The sequence below is a fragment of the Leptinotarsa decemlineata genome, unplaced genomic scaffold, assembly GCF_025532065.1.
Source record: "Leptinotarsa decemlineata unplaced genomic scaffold, Ldec_3_MD MMD2_tig00026354_RagTag_RagTag, whole genome shotgun sequence".
NCBI lineage: Eukaryota > Metazoa > Arthropoda > Insecta > Coleoptera > Chrysomelidae > Leptinotarsa > Leptinotarsa decemlineata.
In genome coordinates this window covers 1,467,337-1,484,002 of record NW_027412702.1, presented here as the reverse complement: position 1 = coordinate 1,484,002, position 16,666 = coordinate 1,467,337, and the positions used below count along the sequence as shown (strand labels likewise).

General features: G+C 35.7%; 1 protein-coding gene across 1 annotated transcript in view; it reads left to right on the top strand.

The window, feature by feature from the left end:
- LOC111516300 (uncharacterized) overlaps positions 1-16,666 on the top strand; it is a 51,461-nt gene that overhangs the window by 7,806 nt on the left and 26,989 nt on the right. Inside the window, exons 2-3 of the mRNA XM_074184065.1 lie at positions 5,976-6,205; positions 15,830-15,971. Of these exons, the coding sequence (XP_074040166.1) occupies positions 6,058-6,205; positions 15,830-15,971 (290 nt within the window). The 5' untranslated portion in view covers positions 5,976-6,057. The remainder of the gene's footprint in view (positions 1-5,975; positions 6,206-15,829; positions 15,972-16,666) is intronic.

Here is a 16,666-nt window from a genome sequence, read left to right as displayed (position 1 = left end):
TCAATTCTTCTATATTCATTGTAAAGACTGAAGAACTCGCAGAGAAATTGCAATGCTTTATTCATTAACTAATGATTTTGCAACAAACTGCTTCACTAAAATGAATGAAAGAACTGTGTTTAAGGAATGAACCAAGCAGGAGGATGGCTTTGAGTGTCATTTAAAGGCTGTATCTTACCACAGGGGGTTTCATATCAGAAACAACAACGTAATTTTACCTCGTATAAATCGTGCCTTATTAGAAAATCTATTTGTTGTGAAGTATTCTAGGATGGATTTTCTACCATATATTGAAAAAGAAACAAAATCGGACTAAAAATAAAAAAGTCATTCAAGATGAAAATTTGTTAACATTTCCAGGTGGCCGTTTTTTATGTACCTGAGAGTAGTCACATACATATAATTAAATTTTTTGTTAAACTCAACCAACTCAAACTTAAAACTAGCGATCTAATGGAAATTAAACTATCGTATTTTATTTCAGTGATTTGACATTTTATGTGACCGTTTTCACTTATGAAATAACTGAACAAATCATTCGTTGTTCCTTTCTCAAATTCGTTAATTTATTATCATGTAACTGTTCCATGGGAAAATATTGTTTTTTTTTTCATTAGAGTAAACTATCAGAATCGACACTTCGACATTGCTCCTAATATAAATATTTACTCCATTCTACGATAAACAAATTTGTAAATAGCGCCGTGTTCAATTTTAGTAAGGAAAGTTCAAGAACCTTCTAAATCATCATAATTATAAAGTATATCTAGTTACCGAGGTATGAAAGAAGGAGTCGAAAACGCGAAGTAGGCAACGAAAGCTTGATTACATTCGCAAGCGACCGCTAACAGTTGATTTTCATCGCTTTTAATTTGTTCTCATCAACAGATATGAAAATATCTCTGAGCTTTGTATCGAACGTTGTATACTGAGTGCGAAGATCCATCAACAATTCTCTTATGATTTTGGATACTCTCAGTTTCGAAGAATTAATTAGTTATATGAGAGTTTATTACACATTTTGGAGAAACGGTTCGTTTGACACTGATAGATTTATATATCTTCAAATTTATATTATCTTTATTTTCATGCTATTAATTACAATATCTAGCATTGTCACTTACGAAAAAAATTGATAATAGAAATAGTTAGGTAGTGCAGTGGAAAATATATCAAAGATAATTAAAAATGAAAACTTAAGGTACACATTGAAATATTTGAAATTATGAGTTCACATATAATTGAGAAAATTGCTCAAATCATAACAACAGTTTGTAAAAGTATTTTATTAATCCACCCTTCATCTTTTTCATCAATACTGTTTTTACTTGGTTAGGCAGCAAGTTTGTTGACAAATATGATATTGATTTCTTGTTCCATATCGGTGTAGGTATATCAGAATGTATTTCAAACTTTTTTTAATTTTATGTACATCTACAAAAATTTTGAATGAATAAATAATTGTTGAAGTCAAAATCTTATTTTTCATGTTTCTTTACATAAAACGGAAAAACAGATTTTAAAACAGATGAAAAAAAATCATTATTTTCCATTATCTGTAGGCACGTACCCCTTCGATGAGCTGTCTCCAAGAAATAATATTGATTTAATGTTTAATATACCATTTTGAACGCTGGTCGGTGGTCATTGACCGACATTTCGAGCACTTCTTAAAGTAGTTGAAATTGTTACTTATGATTTTGTTGCATTAAATAGTTATTTAGGTGTTTAGTTCATAAAAAATATATTTGAAGCAAACTTCAAACGCTGTCAGTTTGAAACGGCTTAGTCGATTTTCACAAATACAGCGGTATTTGTGAAAATCGTCCTACGTGAGCCTCGTGACACCCCTTTAATTACCATTAACATTAACAAAAATTTGATGGTGCCCTCTTGATACTAGTCCACGTGACCACAATAATTTTTATGCCAGAAAGTAATAAAAGTAGTACCATTTCACCTGAATTCTACCCGACCTCGATAGCTTGTTCCGTTCAAAAGTTAACGAGGGGGGAGGACTTTTTAGGTCCTTACTGTATAACAATAGTGAATACTGATTCTTTGTTTTGAGAAGAGTCTAGAATTCATGAAAAAACTTGTCATTTCCTGATTAACTTGTCCACTAAGTTTGAAGGAGAAGCATTTTTTTTTAACAATCTTCGCGATATTGAATCTATATTCGTTAAATAGCTTTGTAATAAGCCTATGAACAAGTAGTATCATCATTTTTTTTAGAACGAAGGTGGGAGTTGTGAGGAATATATCTGAAATCACTGGTTTCTATAGGTATCAAATTCTAAACAATGGGCATTTCTTATTACTAAGACATCTAAATTTTGAAGGTTTGGACACCCATTGTCTGAAAAACATATAATGAAAAATAGACAACATTCACAGAACCTTTAACTTTTGCCAAGAAACAATTTCAAACAAGTAAGACATCTAAGAATGGTAGCTCCACATTATTTTCAATTTCTTCTGTAAAATCGATACTCAAGAGTCTGTTGTTGAGTGTCGATACAAACTCCTACACTTTGCTTGAGAGTCGAAAATAGCAAATACGTTGTCTTTATATCGAATTCAGCGGAAAGTAATCTAACTCTTCTCCGTTCCATTTCCAATCTGCTTAAATATGTACAATTTAGCCACCAAAGGAGACAATGGGTGTTCCACACAGTTTTTGCGAGTTGTTTGTTACAATTGGGTACATTCAAAAGAGTGGAGTTGCAGTTTTTATGATACTGATTTTCCCTATGCGTTTCGAAACATGAATGAATCAGCAAAAACTATAATAATGTAGTTGTGATCTAACACCAGACAGCGTTATTTTGACCCGTCAAGGTCCTATCAGTGGGTTGAGCTGAACCACCTAAAAAGGCTAAGTCTCCCTAGGACATTTCGTCTATGGGATTGACATGGGATCGACAAAAAACTCAATCCTATAATATCAAAGACGGCCAGTTGCAAAACGATGCTTCGACATCGACCACCAAACGAGATTTATCCTCTGTCTTTCACTACAGCTGTCATTGCAAGACAACTAGATGAACTGCAGTGGAATACAGAGGACGAATCTCGTTTGGCAGTCGATGTCGGAGCTTGGTTTTGTAACTGACCGCCTTAGAGAGTCTTTGATATTCAAAGACAAAAAAGATCTGTCGATCCCATGCATGGAGACTTCGCAGGGGAATGTCATCACCTTGAAAAACAATGTCATTAGTCAATAAATTATAGATAATATCATTTGTCGATGGAAACACGAAGTAACGTTGAAAATGTATACCACATATTTGACTGAAAGCAACAATTGTCTTGAATCACTTGCTCTTCACAAAATACTTCTACCGCTTCAGAGTAGTCATCAATTTTCAAACTATACTCTCCATTGTCTTGAATCACTTGCTCTTCACGAAATAATTCTACTGCTTCAGAGTGAACACCAATTTTCAAACTATACTCTCCATTGTCATACTCTCTTCAGTCCCCCTTCAAGTCACCAGGACCTGACGGTATAAGACCAGCCCTACTTCAATGGGGACTGGACACTCTTATGCCGCACCTGGTTGGAATATTCAGAGCCTCTCTAGCTCTGAGGTATATTCCCAGTAAGTGGAGAGAAATGCAAGTAGTATTTATACCCAAACCAGGTAGGATGGACTACACCCTACCAAAAGCATTCCGACCAATAAGTCTCACATCGTTTCTTAAAAACCAGGGAGAGGCTATGTGAGCGGTGCATAAGAGTACTAGTTGACAACCCACTTCATCCAAATCAGCATGTATATACCCCGGGAAGGTCTACTGATTCGGCCCTTCACCATGTGGTTGGCAGAATGGAGAGATCATTGGACAACAAAGAATCCACCCTGGGTATATTCATAAATCTCGAGGGAACGTTTGATAAAACAACCTTTCCAATAATTATCCAGCAAATACATTCCTGGTAGTAGGAGAATGGATACTCAAGATGCTCTCTAGTAGAGCAATAAGTATTAATGTAGAAGACATCACAGTGAAAGGACTGGACATGAGGGGATGTCCACAGGGAGGGGTCTTATCACCCTTTCTCTGGAACATTGTTCTGGACACCTTGATTAATCACCTTAACAAAAATGGATTCTACACAATTGCATACGCAGATGACAGTTATCTTGCAGACTGGCAAATTTGTAAACACATTGTGCGATAGAGCGCAGGATGGGCTCAAATTAATAGAAACATGGTGTTAGGAACACTCACTGTCGATCAATCCCAAGAAGACTGAGATGGTCCGTTTCACCGGGAAAAAAAGTTTAACGGGCTTAAAACCTCCCAAAATCTTCAAAAGCAAACTACACTTATCTCAAGAGGTGAAATACCTTGGTACTATCCTCGACAGGAAGCTAACATAGAACTCTCATCAACAGAGTAGAGCAAAAAGAGCATACGTGGCTTATGAGCAATGTCGGAGGACAGTGGGACGCGCATGGGGTGTTTCACCCTGTGTGGTCACCTGGAACTACACTGCAATAATAAGACCTATGTTAACGTATGGAGCCATTGCATGGGGATTGAAAGTTCTACAAGCAACGACCATCCAAAAATCATACCAAATACAGCAACTGACTTGTTAAAACATTACAGGAGCCATGAGAACAACACCAACCGCGGCAATGGAATTAATCACGGTTATGATACCTCTTGATCTGTACGTTAAGGTTGCATTAATGGCCATGATACGATTGCGCACGGCTGGTGTAAACCTCGAAGTAGGAATGGGTCAATTGAGGCTGGGCCTGTGGCGGGAAGCGCTTACTGCGCAACCTCTGCTGCAGGCAACAAGCGATTCAACTGAACCCAGGTTTGTGTTTAATAAACCCTACAAAATAAAAATTAAGCAGAACATAGAGTCAGATGATACAAATGCAATACGAATTTATACAGACGGCTCAAAAACCAAAGAATGCTCAGGGTGTGGAGTGTACTCCAGATCACTAAGCCTAAGAATTAAGTGGGGTATGGGAATAAATACCAGTGTGGTCCAAACAGAACTGGTTGGTATCTCAATCGTTACAAAAAAAATAACCAAGAAAGGAATTTCTGGTAAAAACATAACAATCTGCACTGACAGCAGACAAGCCTTATTAGCTTCGAACAGACAACGTATAACCTCAGGCCTAGTACTAGAATGTTACCAAGATTTAGCCAAAGGCTCGGTAGATAATAACATCATCCTGAGGTGGGTCAAAGGGCACGACAGGAGTAAAGGTTATCGCATTGCCGACTCTTTAGCCAAGGAAGCGGCTGGACTAAGAATTTTAGGACCAAGTGGCACCCACGGCCTGATGACTTCGACAATTGCGAAACTTGTCAAATGTTACACCCATGCTCAATCTTCAAAGAGATGGGATGAAATCAAAGGATGTAATCTTGCCAGGATCGCCTTGGGCGACCCTGGGAAGCTGGCGCCGAAGAAATATCTGGCGATGACCAGGAAAAATCTACGCCTTACAGTAGGATTTCTGACTGGCCACTGTTAGCTAAGGAAACACCTACATAATATGGGGCTAGTGGACACACCTCTATGCAGGATGTGTGAACAGGAAGATGAGACTGTCAGGCATGTCCAGTGGGAGTGCCCGGAGTTATCGTCAATAAGAGAGTGTGTGTTCGGCGTGTCTTGGCCTACACCTGCCGATATAAAGGAGATGTCTCCCAGTGACCTGTCCACCTCCCTGGAAAGGACAGGATGGACGATGACCTAGGAGGACAACTCCTCGGGAGGATGTACAATGGGTCACATGTGGCCTTAGTACTGTGGGCTTATACTCACCCTCCTTACTCTACAGATACAGATAAGCTTCAGTAAAATTATTTGTCCATTTTCATTGCTCTTGACACTAGAATTTAATAATGTATCAGTATCAATTGGTAAGGTAATTTTCACCAGAAGAATTCATTCGTGCAAAAAAGTGAATCAGTTTATTTTGTTTCAGGTCATCACAGCTGATATGGTCAGTTTCATGAACAACATCGCTAAAACGTTATAAGAAATATTTCTCGTTGAAAAAGTTACAAATGAATAATTTGCAACAATTCATTCAAAAAGACATCTCTTCAACGATGGACACAACTATGCCCTATCAATCTCATTTTGGTTATTCCAGTGTGGATATGAGTAACTGGTCATTCAACTCCACTGTAACGCCTATGAAACAAATCGAAGGTAAGCTAAGAAATCACTATATTTTTCATGAATTGACTGAGTTATAAGGTCGATAGTTTGAGGTTCCGTATACTTGCATTGCAAACTTCAATAGCTGATTATGGAGTAGACTGACTATATTCGTCTAGTCTTCATACCTAGTAATGTATACATTGATGGAGAAGTCAGAAAGAAAATAACTACAGTAAAAACTCTTCATGAAGATATGTAGATCATACAGATGAGTTTATTTTGCATTCAAACTGAATAAAAACCCTGCCGAAACAACTACTTTCATATGAACATCGAATTACATAAAAATCACTTTTTCTCATTCAGCTTGTGCTCCAAACATTCGTTTTGAAATTAAAACAGATATCATTCATTCGAAGAATATTAGAATTGGATTCAGTTCTAGTTTGAGACTGACTCGAAAACTCTTTCCACTAGATCTGATCGGGAGCAGAACGATTCAAAATTTCCGTGACGCAACGTCCCCGAGAAATCCAGAAACGTATAAATTGTTTCAGCTGTCAAATGTTGAATCCAATGATGAGGTCATTGAGCAATACCCGAAAATCATTCATTCAGTGGAAAATAGATAGGTGAATGGGCCATTGCTTTTGCAATAAACTCCAAATTATTATTCAGGATCTTTAGGATATATAGGTTCGTAGAAATAGATAAGACCAAGACCAAAAAAAGATAGAATTGGATATTTTAGAAATCCACAGAACTGAAATAGTGATTATATAGAATTCACTAGAAAAAGTCACACCTTAAACAAATAGACTTCATGCTCCCGATAGTTTTCTGAAAACAGAAGGTCTCGGGAGTATGGTGGTCAATCGACAAACTCATGATTTTAGGAGAAACTTTTGGTTTTAAATCCAAAGCATAACATTACAGAACTCATCGTTCAATTATTAACAAAAACAAAATATTCTTCAACGACTCCAGAGAGATATTCTGTATTTTACGAAAGATTATGACTGAGTTGCTGAGCAGGAAATCATTACTACTTTGCGGTCTGGCACCAATCGTCAGATACGAATCGACTCTTTTGGACCTATTGAGATTACAATTGAAAGAATCCACGAGAAAAAATATGGGATAATGGATGCATTCGGCTGTCGAAGTTGATTTTCTGAAAAAGTATATAGTAACAACGGATAAACTTTTATGGGAGCAGAACAGGAGCATAGAGAAAACTAGGCGAATCTGTATGGAACATCAAGTTCATTTCATAAGGAGATTTTATATAAATCTCAATTCACGATTATACATTGATGAAAATATTGGTAAATAAATTAAGGCCACACTGTTCCTCTCATTTTTAATTTCATTGTGAAAGAAAAACAAACTCATTCATGAAGACCCCAAAAAAGCAATAATATTGAACTTAAATAACTGTTTCGGTTAAGCTAGCATTACCTAAACAGTTTGATACATGCATTTATTACAATTCTTCTGATAGTTTTTACCAGAATGTTTGACGAAGTTTTAACCTAAAATTATTCAACTATTTATTCAAGTGCATCAAACAAATCTTTTGTTATGGTTATTATATATTATATAATGATTAGTTTCATTGTTTCCCAACATATGGATTTTAAGATAGATATCAGTCAAAAACGGATCCTTATCATCAGCCCATTTCAATTTCAACATAGAGATAAAGACTGAAATGTAATACTTTCCTTCTTTTTTTGGGGAAGTCTGTTGTGAGAGAAGATAAATGAATTTATTGGCCATACTAATCAGGAAAGCCTGTCATTAGTGTCAAATGGATGAAATTGTGATGTATTTTGTTCAACCGATGAAGAGTATGGTCCGAAATTTATCAAAATCTTGGTTATGCTGCCACTGACATTTCCTTGAAAAAGTGGTGACATTCAGATCACGGTTTCCTAAAAAATGTTTAACCAAATCACTAAATTATAAACTTTAAAGAAGGTTCCTTTTTCACACCTAGAAAAATAATAGTACAGCGTCTAGAAATGGTCTTTTCTGGTTAATTTTAACGAGTCTGACAAATTGTAAAATATTTGAGTGCGCGATGAGTGCTCTTTCGTCGCACAGTTCAGTTCGTTTAAGTGCGGTCACGATTTTTTATTAAAAACATCAAAATTTTCATTTTGAATGATATATTGTGCGTCAAAACAAAAAACTGTTTGAAAATAAAAGAGGGCCCGAACATCGAGACCGACAGCCGCAACATGTTACTTTAACGCGGTACCTATTTTTATGTTGCACGACACCTTTCTTTGAAAAATTCCCACATTTTTCTGTATGAAGATGGAGAAGTAGAGAGTTAAAACTTTTCTTTCCCACCTACTTTTTGATTTGAATCACTCATTGTTGCCTGAAAAAGATAGTCAAAAACGTGCCTCGTTTCTTCAGTCCGACAACTTGAATATGCATTTTGTGGTAGGTTAGGTTTTGCAATTACACAATTTCGGACAAAAACCATAAGCGATGAATTGATACGTTTTTCAACTATAGCTCTGTTCGACAAAAATAGTGTATCAGATTGTCAGCCTGACAAAATGTTATTGAAAAAAATCTATTCTGAATCTAATCCTCATCATTCTTGGGACCTCTCATCAGTTGGCGTTTGCTTCTGTGCATTGTACCATATGTTTGTTGCTTATGAAGATTGTGCTATTTATATGCTGTGGGTAATAGTTCTTGTGTGCTTCTGCAATACTTCCTGAAGAACTCAAGAACATATAACTCATTTCAAACCTTTTTGTTTTTCTGATTGATTCGGCCATTACCTGATGAAGATTTATAGTAATTTCATATAAATTACACCTCACGATTTGATCTCCACGAACTTTATTTGAAAAATATATCACGAAATGTTTCGCTAACACAGTAAATTTTTCAACAGTCTTTGAATACTACAAGTTGCTTATTTCGCTTATATTCATATATCACAGGTAACTGCAATTGGGACCTCTTCAATTATGATTATCTGTAGCATATTACCTTACTTCTACATCAATAATAGTACCCTCGGTTTAAAAAAAAAATTAAGTTCAATAGTGGTGATCAATTCAAATCCAATTGTCCATTCATTAGAAAGTTTGAATTTTTAAGTTTATTCCATTGCTTTCAAATAATTCAGTTTCAAACATTTATTTTCTATGTGTAAAATTTCGAACTCTTCGGTAAAGATATGATTTTTATCTAAAAAATGATTTGAATATGTTGAACTTGTTTTCTTATTTACATAGCCCATATGATGTTCCCGAATGTGATTCCTAAATAAGTTTATTATATTAACTTGTTTTCTTATTTACATAGCCCATATGATGTTCCCGAATGTGATTCCTAAATAAGTTTATTATTAGCAGTCTCTTGGTGACAATATAAACAATGTACAAAAACAGAGTAGTTTCTTGAAACTACAATAAACAATAATTCCACAAAGCCGAGGCTCTCCATAGTATCGAGTTTATGTATTTCTGATATTCAAACATTATTTTATATGATGTTCCTGGATTCGATTCCTAAATGGTCTGCAAGTTTGACCAATATATACCTTAGGACACGCATTTCTCGCATTTGGATGTTTTGTCTTTATTCACTAACTTTCCCAACGTATTACTCGTTCTATATGCAATTTTAATATATCGTTTTCTCAAAAATGAAGCCACTTTTTCCGTTGTTTGTCCATAATACGTTAAAGCTCTATAATTTTCATTTCGATTATCTAAATATCAATAGGAAAAACGTCTCGAATCGCAAACCTTTCAAAACGATCTTGGTTGAAATTATCTTTGGCTTTCAACCTGGCAGACCCCGAGGCCAGCAATTTTTGAATTTTTGTTATGAGTTTGCACCATTGTTTTGTCAGACTCCTATTTTTTTCAATAAACATATTTCATTTGAAAGTGAAAAGAATTGAGATCATAACATTTGTAATCACAAAAAGTGGGTTACCTGCCATAACTGACATATTCAGGTTGTCGTACTGAAGAAACGAGGGTGAACATTTGTCGGACAAGTTGTGGAATGAAAAACAGTACCGCATTAGAGTGATATATTGGGGTTGCCGGAGTTGATGATCGCACTCTCTTTTTTCGAAAAAAAAATTGTTTCGAATAACCTTTCAATAGAAATAAATATGAGTTTTGTGATAAAAAATCGTAACCGTGTTGGAACGATTTTTTTTTGACGAAACATAAACATTACAGGAAAATCCTTAAGGTTGCTCTAAGAGCGGTGCCTGTGCGAAAGTAGCGATTCACATTGGATTTGAATCGCTGGAGATTAAATCCATTTGGAAAAACGTTCTCAGGTAGTTTATTCCATATAAACGCAGTTCTCCAAATGAAAGAGTTTTTGAACAGTGAAGTTCGACTTGTTTTGAGTTTAACCTCAAAACGATGAGCAGCCGCAGTCCGCCGCGTATTTCTGGTAATATATGTACCGCTCTTGGTCGAATCAAATGTGACACGTCACTTGAACACTTCCCGTGAGAGTATCCATAAAAGAGAGACAAACCTCCAACATTTCTTCGAAGTTCCAGATTATCAAGGTTGCAAGTGATGTTCGCGTGATGGTCTGATCTGAGCTTTATAAAGCATCAAAAGTTGCTGAGATGTGTACAGTTTTCTGGTTCGGAACAGTGTTCCAAGCTTTTGAGAAGCAGCATTTGGAATTCCAGCACATGATTGTGTCAAGAAATTTTGGTATCCATTTTAACTCTCAACAGACTTATCGAATCAGAAAGCGGAATTGTCTGTCCTGACATTATAATATCCGGTTCGGAGACACTTATCTTTTTGGAGAAAACCGATGCCTGGATTTTTGTGGCATTGAATTGAAGGTTTAAGTCCTGCACGTGAGGAAAAGCACCCTTCCAATATTCTGAAAATTTTATAATGTGGTAAACTTGGAGTCACTAAGGCCGTTTTCATGACTTTCGTAATAATTATCAGAAAAAAGGCACTGTTTCACTGTAAACAGTGAAACTTCATAAATTCAAAGTAACGATAATAACAATAAAGGAACAACATTATATAATTTGAATGAACATTAAAATCGATTTTGGTGTTTAATGAATAAACAAAAAAAAACAGAAATTTATTTGAAATGAAGCACATAAAACGAAATGAATATGAATCAAATGACAAACTCGATATAATCAATTTGAGTAAGATACACTCATGAGTAAACGTCATCTGTGAATATATTGGAGAATAGAATTGATAAAAGTCAACTAAAAGGGAAACTTGCAATTTTACATTGAATATGATGAACCAACCGTACATTCAAAGTCTTACAAATGGCACGTTGATGGGTAAGACCTCGTTAATGCTTGGCTCGCACAAGTTTAGACTTCTGAAGGTTGTCGATCATATGGGAAAAACGGCTGTTAAAAAACCTGTTTTATCAACTTTTTTAAATTGTTTCATACTTACAATGAATTCTCCTTCTTCAATTTAATTTATAACAACAACCAGATATTTCAGGTAATACATTTTAATATCGCATTCCAGAACGAAATCCTTTGTTCAAGGATAATATTCACCTGATCAGTCACCTCGAAAAAGAATGGTTGACTTTCGGGAAAAACGACGCCATTCGACGCTGTTCGTCGGCTAATTGCCTAGCGCCCGACGCGAAAGAATTTCAGTAAATCAAATGGTCTCATTAGTTAAACACATTGCATATTTGTAAGCCGTCATTTGATTTATATTACCCGAAAAACGTATTTATGTGCCACGAAATCCGAGAAAATGATTGATGAAAGTGCTTAATTTTTTTGCTGAGATGTGATTTAGACGAAGCGAAGTTCAAACGGTGTGTCGTATTGAATCTTCATAAAAATAGGAGAATGAAAATGATAATTATTTAGGAGTTCTAAGGAATCTGATGTTTATTGTTTTGAAGTGTTCTCGGACGAAATATCGGATCATCTTAATTTTCATATTTTGCAGAAAGTATGTTCTTAGTGTCAAATCTTTCAAGTTCCCTTATAACCCAGATTGTAAATGAACGGAAGTAAACAGTATTATTTGTCTGCAATGACTTATAACTCTTTGGAAGTAAATATTTGATGGAATTATTCGATATTTGAAGAAAATACATGATGAAAACTCCTCCAATCTCCAAAAAATATATGAATTATATTAAATCATGATAATCTGTAAAAAACGGAAAATGAACCAATAACAAAGAGCTCAGAGGGAAACAAATATTTGTTTTCAGACAAAAGCGTTATGTAAATCTAACGTGATTAATAAATACTGCCCTTTTTTCATCAGTTTGGACTTCCATTGTGTAATATAGTATACATTGATTTGAAATCGCTGAAAGAGTCTGTAAAAATTAAAAAGATCAACCAAAAAATAACATTTTATTAAACAAAAAACTGAAATTACAAAGAAATAACATACAAGCAACAACAAAAAAATAAAATATCAATACAAGCTGAAAATAAAAGAATAAAAAATATTATTGACAAAAAATGAAAAATAAAAATTAAAAGATTCCAAACCAAGTTACGTCACGACGTTTCGATGGTTAGTACCCACAATCGTCTTCGGGTGATAACTGGACTTACTCATCAGAGTCTGACTATTTATAGGTCATTCGAGTGCTTTCACCTATCCCTTCTTCCCTCTCACTGCTTCATTGGTTTTAGCGGAAGACGACCGCTAGGCGGGAGTTGGTCGTTTTTCGCTTGATTAGAGGTTTCCATATGTTACGTATCTCTACGCTAGCTTGACTAAATGAATTGTTGGACAACATATATGCGGCTTCTTTGAATTTTCTCCTAAACCAGTGTTCCTCTTTGTGGATGATTTCAGCTTGAGCCCACTTGATGTTATGTTGATATGTTATGCGAATCGCGATCAGTTCCTGAACTGAACATTGACGACACAACGGCGATACTTATCCCCACATTTTATTCGTTACCGTAACACGACTTCATATTAAATTTCATAACTCTTCAGCCAATCATAAAACTCGGTTAGTAAAAATTATCCAATACGAACCGCCAATTATTCAGTCCACGTGGACTAGTTCGCAGCGGCATTATTTATCTGTATGGGTTATTTCAGCCTTTAAGATGCCGATAGCTTCAAGTATTCACAATAAAGGGTACTTCGACTATACGTGTGGCAGATACCCGACGGAAAACAACAACTGACCCAACTAATGCCGCACCGAAAACTGAAGTAAAACCATCAGGCACCTGTGCAACGTCTGATTTTGAAGATTCGTCGCAATTTATTTCTCACTATACAAAGCAGAAATTATTTTATTTGATCGAAACGACTAACCGATAGACCAGTTTTGGGGTACTTGCCACTTGTCCCATCATCAGTACCGGGCATGGGCTCTTCAGAACGGTGTGAACCGTCTGGGTAATCACGACCAAAGAAACATAATTCTAGATAGTCATAAAATCTTTCTGCAGTTAATTCAGTGGGATGTCCACTGCGCCACCTGCAGACAAAGCCAGGAAACAACTTCACAAACACAAACCCCAGGGTGGGAGTCGGAGTAATGATTAATATTCCGGAGAGGTGCATATGACATGCTCCAGGTTCAGGTGAAAAACACCTTACCCCTTGCCCCTGATATAGACCTACGATTTTGTAGGTACGTGTGGTAGACACCCGACGGAACAACTAATCCAGTTAATGCCACGCAGAAATATGAATATAGTGAATTTGATTAGTTCAGACTTTCATTGTCTGATATTATATAAAATGATTTTAAATCCCTGAAAGAACTAATAAAAAAGGAAGAAATGAAAATGAATAGCTGAAAATAACAACTATATTAAGCAAAAAACCCTGAAATGAAATAATAGTGAAATAAAATACAAGTAAAAATAGAACAATTGAACAAAAAAAAATAAAAAGTCAAGAGATTCCAAGCCAAGTTACTTTACGACGTTTCGATTGTTAGTATCCACAATCATCTTCGGGTGATGACTGGACTAATTTCTTCGAGAGATGACTATTTAGGGGTCATTCTAGTACTTTCACTTATCTCCACTTTCCTTTTTCCGCTTCACCGGTTTAGTATGGTTTGACTGTTTGGCGGGAGTTGGCCATTTTTAGCTTGATTATGGGTTTCAATATGTTGCGTATCCCTATGCTAGCTTGGCTGAATACATTAGACAACTTCTTCTTTGAACTTCCTTCCGGCTTCTTTGAACTTCCTGCTAAACCAATGTTCCTCCATGTGTATGATCTCAGCTTAGGATCACTCGATGTTATGTTGATGGGTCTAAACATGCTCTGCTATTCCTGATTTGCTGGTTTTCCCTCGCTGTATGTGTTTCTTGTGCTCAGCAATGCAAACATTCAATGGCCACTTAGTTTCACCGATATAGGATTTTCCGCACTCACAGGGTATTTGGTAAATGCAATTCGTCGAATCGTAGTCCGCGTTTGGTGGTCTAGTTTTCGTGAGGCTGCTACGGATAGTGTTTCCGGATGTGAAGCAGGCTCTGATGTTGTACTTGGATCCAATTTTTCCTATACTTTTCGATAATCCTCTGATGTAGGAAAGTGCAAGCACTGGTTGTGACGGCTTCTCTTCCTTGCGAGGCTCCTGCTGTGTTTTAACCAAAGTCTGTTCCACCATCGCTTTGGAGTAGCCATTCCATTGAAGATCATTTTTGATGAAAACCAGTTCCTTTTCGATACCTTCCATGGTTTAATAGAGTCTTGATGATTCCTCTTTCAGTCGATTGATGGTGGTTGGATTCGTGGTTCAGATACTGTCCCGTGTGAGTGGATTTTCGGTATAGCTAACGGTTTCTATCTCTGGCAACAGAACTATGCGCATGAGAAGCAAGATGATTTTTCTAATATTTTTATTGCCCTGCGAATTTACTCTTCGCTTCCTACTACATTCGAACGCTGTGAGGGAAGTTTTAGCAAACTGAAACTGATTAAAAATTATTTGCGATCTTTTATGAGCTAGGAATGATTATCTAGTCTTGCAATCTTAGCGATAGAAAATCGAATTGCACACGAGTTGAATTATGACAAGGCCATTGATAAATTTGCTGAACAAAAGATCGAAGAGTAAAATTGTAATTTCAATTCATAATATGCAATAATATATTTGATTTTTATTTCCATTGTACATATTTTCATATTGAATCCCATCCTGTGCTATGTATAAAATATATATCCTACACGTTCATGTCTATATATCTGTGCATAAATAGGCTTAACACAGAAAGGACAGCAATGGATGCATTAATTTCGGAAGGCCAATGTCCAAATATCAATCAATTGGTGGACATCTGATAGCTGAAATTATAAAGATGATAAAGGTAAAAATGAATATAATTGGGTGGGGGCGCCATTTTTCAGTTTTTGCCCGCCCAAAAGATTGGAGATCGGGTGCTGGAAAATCATTCTTACTTTCACTGATTTCCGCCTTTTTCTCTTCTCATGTAATAATTATATTATCCTTCTAGTACACGTATAACTGAACATTTCTTCATCATATAATCTTAGTTTGCTTTAAGTTACGATCTTTGCCTGGCAATTTCGACACTCTAGGCTAGTTTACTGTGGGGATATAGGCGGAACGAATACTGCAATAAAATTATATTTCTGTACTACTTTTAATATTTTTTTTTTTATTTTTTAGCATGTCTTCAGAGTGCTGGCAAAGACAGAAAAGCATACTCCCCTCTGGATCAGGCAGACGCCCTTTCATTGGAAGAAACGGATAACACCAGAACACCCGAAAACAATAACAGAAGCAGCACTCACAACAAAAACCACACCAGGTGAGCATTTCCAGAACAGCGTTGCTGTTATTATAACATTGCCATGTAGTAACCTTGACTTTGGTTTCTTCTAAACACTTTCATATATATTTCGTCAAATGTAAATAATAATCGATAGAATAGTTTTAAAAGCCATTGTACCATGGAATATCAATATTTAATTTTGTCTGAGAACCGTCAAGACATTCACAGAACTGTACTCGAAATATTACTATTTTATATCATTCTGTGAATTCTAAATCAACCGAAACTTCATTTCATGAAGGTTTTGCGTACGTAAAACAGTTTCGATTCGAATGATAATGAATGTTTCTGAGATTGTTCTATAACTGTATGTGAAACTTCTCACGATTAATGCTAGATATTTTTATTTCTGCTGGAAAAAAACTTTAATAAAATCACCACTGACTTCTTTAAACCTTTCAATAAAGTTACGGGAAGGTGAAAAAAAATGGCGTTACAAGATTTACTTATGACGATTGATTTTATGTATCTTTTTTGAAAACTAACAAGCGTTGTGACATATTTTTACGAGATATCATTAGCCTAATATTGAAAAGGCTTGAGGTTTTTATTTCGAAATCATTATGTAGAGTAAACTATTGGCTTTTCTTGGGATTGTTACTGTGTATGTGTATGCCAAAGCGTTTGAAATTTGCTCCAAATATTTAACAAATGGATTTTTTAACTATTGA